At 48.7% G+C, this 4,960-nt stretch overlaps 1 protein-coding gene across 2 annotated transcripts in view; it reads right to left on the bottom strand.

The window, feature by feature from the left end:
* Window positions 1-491: 491 nt before the first annotated feature.
* The window catches only part of AIF1 (allograft inflammatory factor 1), a 16,804-nt gene continuing 12,335 nt past the window's right edge, over window positions 492-4,960 (bottom strand). For both annotated transcript variants that reach the window (XM_015422445.1, XM_015422452.1), the window contains 2 exons: window positions 1,358-1,520; window positions 492-1,252 (listed from right to left, as the gene is read on the bottom strand). In XM_015422445.1, the coding sequence (XP_015277931.1) occupies window positions 1,165-1,252; window positions 1,358-1,520 (251 nt within the window). In that variant the 3' untranslated portion in view covers window positions 492-1,164. The remainder of the gene's footprint in view (window positions 1,253-1,357; window positions 1,521-4,960) is intronic.

The following is a 4,960-nucleotide window of genomic DNA, read 5'->3' on the forward strand; positions in this document are numbered from 1 at the left end:
AAAACCCAGAAGCCATGTGATTGCATCAAGCAACGCTGTAGGAATGTTTTCACCCAAAAGTGACGTCAGCAGAGCCTTTTTTGTAGAAAAAGCGCAGCAGGAACTCATTAGCATAATAGGCCACACCTATAAAGCAGAACTCAGCATATTAGGCCACACCCTGACAGCACAGCTCATTGGCATATTAGGCCACACCCCCATGCTTTCCCTTGGCTTGCCCAGATGCCCTGTGCCTGTGGGGAGCCCGGGCAAGCCGGCCCTTGGACAGGCCGGGGAAGGCATGGGGAGGCATTTAAATACCTCCCTGATCCTTCCAGGACCCCCCGGCCCGCCTTGGACAGGCCGGGGAAGGCATGGGGAGGCATTTAAATACCTCCCTGATCCTTCCAGGACCCGCCCCGCCTGCCTCAGAGTTGCCGGGGGGGGGGGGCCTCTCCCCCGGCCTTCCCTCTGTAGCCACGCCCACAGAGGTTTTGGCTGCGGTGGGCGTGGCCAACTCTGAAGCCAGCCGGAACTCCGTTCCTGTGTGTTCCTGCCCAAAAATAGCCCCAGACGTCAGTGCCCCACATGATGTTGAGTCCCCCCAGTTTCCCCCCCGCCACTCCACTGACCGAGGGCAGGAGACAAGGAGCATTGGCAGGAGGTTGCCCACACGTACCGGGTAAGTGGCAACCCCGTCTCCTGTCCTTTTTGATGGAAGCCCATTCCTCTTTGGGCTGTGTTGTATGAGCTGGCCATGTGGGGGTTTGGGGTCTGAGGAGAAACAGATTGCTGAGAAGAATCTGCCTTCCTCTTTAGGCCCTGCTCCCCAAACCTTTCCCTGTGGTCACATGTGCTGGGGAACGGGATTGCACCCCTAACAGTTAACATGAGCATTAACAAGAATGGAAGGATAGCGCTGACAACATTTTTTGGAGGCGGGTGGGTGTATTGCTCTAAATTATTTTACTCTTCCTTCTAACACAAAATAGTTCCTGAGAACTGTTCTCCCAAGATTTCCAGTTTCCCTTTATGCTAAGTGGTGTGGATGGACAGGGATAAAAAGAACAGATTTCTCTGAGTACTGCTGCTTGACCAAGGCTCCGGAGGCGGGAGGAAGGCTTGAAATTTTGCTGAGTAGAGTGATCAGATGCAAGCCAATCGATCGCAATAAAGCAGGGACCTTTAAGGAAGATCTGCAATTATTTTCTTGGGAGGGGGCCCAGATGGTTTCTCAGCCTTCTCTTTGGCTTTCTCTTCATACATCAGAATTCTGCAGAAAGAAGAATGGGGGGACATGTCAGTCTGCAAGGGTGGGGGATGAAAGGGGGTGGAGGCTGCCACCGGGGAGTGGGAAATGGAGGTAAGCAGCACCTACATTTTGAAGATTGCCGACCGCTTGCCCAGCATCATCCGGGCAAAGTCCTGGTAACAGATGGTCTCGCTCATCCCCCCTGTCACTTCCGTGATCATCTTCTTCAGTTCCAGGTGGGTTTTGGCTGCACCCAGTTTTTCTAACATGCGCTTCAAGGCCATGATATCTGGAATGGTGGGTGAAGGAAAGAAGGAGAGAACAATGCCAGGTAAGTTCTAGCTGTCCATACTTTTCATGCTGATCACTTACTTTCTTGTTACACAGAAGGCAGAAATTGTATCCCAATTGATAAGGGAATAGGAAGCTGACAACCGCTGTGGTCACGCACACTAAATAATCCACTTTCCAACTTGTTTTTGCCAGTTCACACAGTAAAATCCAGTTGGAAAGTGAATGGAAAGTGGTTTATTTAGTGCAGGGGTGTCGAATTTATTTGTTATGAGGGCCAGGAGATCTCCAGCCACCACCTGGAGTTTGGCAACCATAAGAATAATCTAACCTTGACAGTACCATAGCACGGACTAAAGGGCGTAACTCTGCTTAGGACCCCAGTGTTGGTTTCGACTGAATGTTAGAAACATCCTAGTGAATGACAAGACTGGGATAGCTTACACCGAAAGGCTGAAGTGGTACATCATTTGTCATCTTGGACAAAGTAGTTCATCCATTACAACGGTCCCATTATTATTATCTTTAACATCACAGAAGAAAGGGCATGCAAGAGCAAGACAGATGACTTGCATAAAGACCGCAGCATGTACAGTAATTTGTATATGGCCAAAGAAACATGAGAAGGCAGTGTTGGCCGCATTTTAAAACATGAGAATCAAATTCACAACCATCCTTTCTGGACAGTGATAATCCTTACATCATCTAAGGTGAACGTACCCAGAAAGTTAGGATTTTTAATTAACTGGTTCCAGTGCTTTTGTCGTCGTCGTCGTCGTCGTCATCATCATCATCATCATCATCATCATCATCATCATCATCATCATCATCATCATCATCATCATGAATGATTACATGAAAGATATTCCCTTGCGTATGTACAAAATTATGTGCATGTAGAAGATACATATATTTTGCACCCTGAACAACACACCCTTTAATAAATAAAACCATCCTTTCTACGATTCTGATCTTTAGTGAGAGCCAATTAATATTCTTGTCCTTTTTATGGAGACTTTAGAACTAATACTGAAGTTTGGGATCTGTTATAATTTAATACTTGAATGATAAAGGCTTTACATTTTAATTGGATCTTATTCTGAACTTTTTATATAATTAATTCCCATAGCAGTGTATGTTTATCCCTATTGAAACTTTAAAGCTCCATTTTTGCTCTGACCATATTGCTTTGAAATGTAAACAATTTGATAAGCCCTTTGCCCTATGTTAACCTTGCCAAGACCACAAGAACTGCTGATATCTATATATCTAATAGCCAAGTTGCCCCCTCCGTGCGGATATCTAAATCCACACATCGGGGGCACTTGGGGGGGGGCAGAGAGATTTCCCTGCACACTTGAAGCAGTCCCCAGGTGTGCAGAAAAATCTAAAACGTTGAAAAAACTATATGGGGGATACTTAAATTCCCCCAAAAGTAAAAGAGTGTCCCCTGCGCATGCGCAGAGAACGCACTGGCAACTGTCTTGCTGCTGCCACTGCTGGGGGAGAGAAGACTTGGCGGGCCAGCGGCTGTGAACTGCTCAGGCCTCACTGCCGCTGGTGCTGGGGGGAGGAGGGAGAAGGTTTGGCAGGCCTCAGGCCTCGCCGCCACCGCTGGGGAGGGGGGGCAGGAGAAGTCTTGGTGGGCCTCAGGCCTCACTGCCGCCAGGGGGGAGGGAGGAGGGAGAAGGCTTAAAAGGCCTGATGGGTCCGCCTGCTGGGCTCACCTGTTGCCACTTCCTCCTCCTGCGGAGCTCCTCCTGCCTCTGCAGGCTGGGACCTGTGGGGAATACTCCCCCCCCACGAGTATCGCAGGTCCCCCTTCTTGTAAACTCTCTAAAATTGTTATCTCTGTAAAACGTGGCTTGGGAAAATATTTGTGGAGAGTCTCTTGTTTTTACACATTTTTGGAAAAATGAACTCTATCGATAGACTGCAGAGGACTCCAGAGGATTTACTGTTAACTATACCAGAATCTATGGACAATAAACCTATACAGGCTTCCCTGAAAGACTTCCTGAATACGGTTAAAAATATAGTTGCTGTGGCTTTCCATTCAGTACAGACAGAAATCCAAATACTGACGCAACAGCTTAAAACTAAGAGGGAAACAGCCCAGATAGCGTGGAATGAGGAGGAAAAAAGACATGATTGCCTTGAAAACATAGAGGACACCTACAAGCAAGATAATTGGATTTACAAAAAAGAATTTAAGTCTACAAAGAGAAACACGTTCTACAAAAATGTACCAGAGACTCTATAAGAATCATGGCTGATGAAATTCCCAAAATAGTGACTTCTTAACCATCTCAGAGAGAACCCCCCCCCCAATTTATGGAATTACAAACTACCACTAAGAAGGAACATAGATGGCTGTTTCCAGAAGATAACTTCTACACTTATAAAGGAAAAAGACATAGAATTAAGACTTTAAAACTTAAGAGGAGAAACCAGAAAATCAAGAAAAAGTTGATACCTATAAAAACTCTGGGAAAGATATGAGGGAATTCCCTGGATCTTAGGACTACATCATTGATATGTTGAGGGAATATACTTTTGATGGAGTAAGATCCTAATATACCTTTATTCAGAATAAAGAACCACATACTCTACAAAATTTAATAGCATGTTTAGGAAAAGTTTATATTAATAGAAAATGTGAAAATCTATATTCACAGGCCTCGATTCCTATCCTGCTGGAGCGCACAGGAGCACTGCTCCGCCAGTGAGGAGCCCAGGGGGCGGGCACATAAGCCCCACCCCCTGCTCCTACCAGCCATCAGTTGGGACACAGTGGGGGGAGCGAAACGTTCCCCCACCTCCCTGAGCCCCGGGGTGGTGGCCTTGGACTCGTAGGGGCAAATTCCACCTCTCGCAAGAGGTCATTCTGGCTCCCCCAGCTCTCCTTCCCGGCTCCTTAAAAAATTATGGCGGCAGCTGCGACGCCCGCACGTGGGGGGAGGGGAGGGGCGAAACGTTCCCTTGCCTCCCTGAGCCACAGGGTGGTGGCCTTGGACTTGTAGGGGCAAATTCCACCTCTTGCATGTGATGTCCGAGTGGCGTTGCCGCTCGGACATCACACGCGTGAGGTCATTCTGGCTCCCCCAGCTCTCAGGAGGGGCTCTTTAAAAAGTTATGGCCGCCGTCGCTGTTCTCGGCGGCAGCTGCAACACCGGCGCGGGGGGGAGGGGCGGGGCAGGGCGAAACATTCCCTTGCCTCCCTGAGCCCTGGGGTGGTGGCCTTGGACTCGTAGGGGCAAATTCCACCTCTCGCTGTGATTCCACCTCTTGCAAATTCCACCTCACGCGAGAGGTCATTCTGGCTCCCCCAGCTCTCGGGAGGGGCTCTTTAAAAAGTTATGGCCACCGTTGCTGTTGTCTGCGGCAGCTGCGACGCCCGCGCGTGTGAGGGAGGGCGGGGGGAAATGGGGTGCGGGG

The sequence above is a fragment of the Gekko japonicus genome, unplaced genomic scaffold (genome assembly GCF_001447785.1).
Source record: "Gekko japonicus isolate JY-2015 unplaced genomic scaffold, Gekko_japonicus_V1.1 scaffold1152, whole genome shotgun sequence".
NCBI classification, from domain to species: Eukaryota; Metazoa; Chordata; class Lepidosauria; order Squamata; family Gekkonidae; genus Gekko; species Gekko japonicus.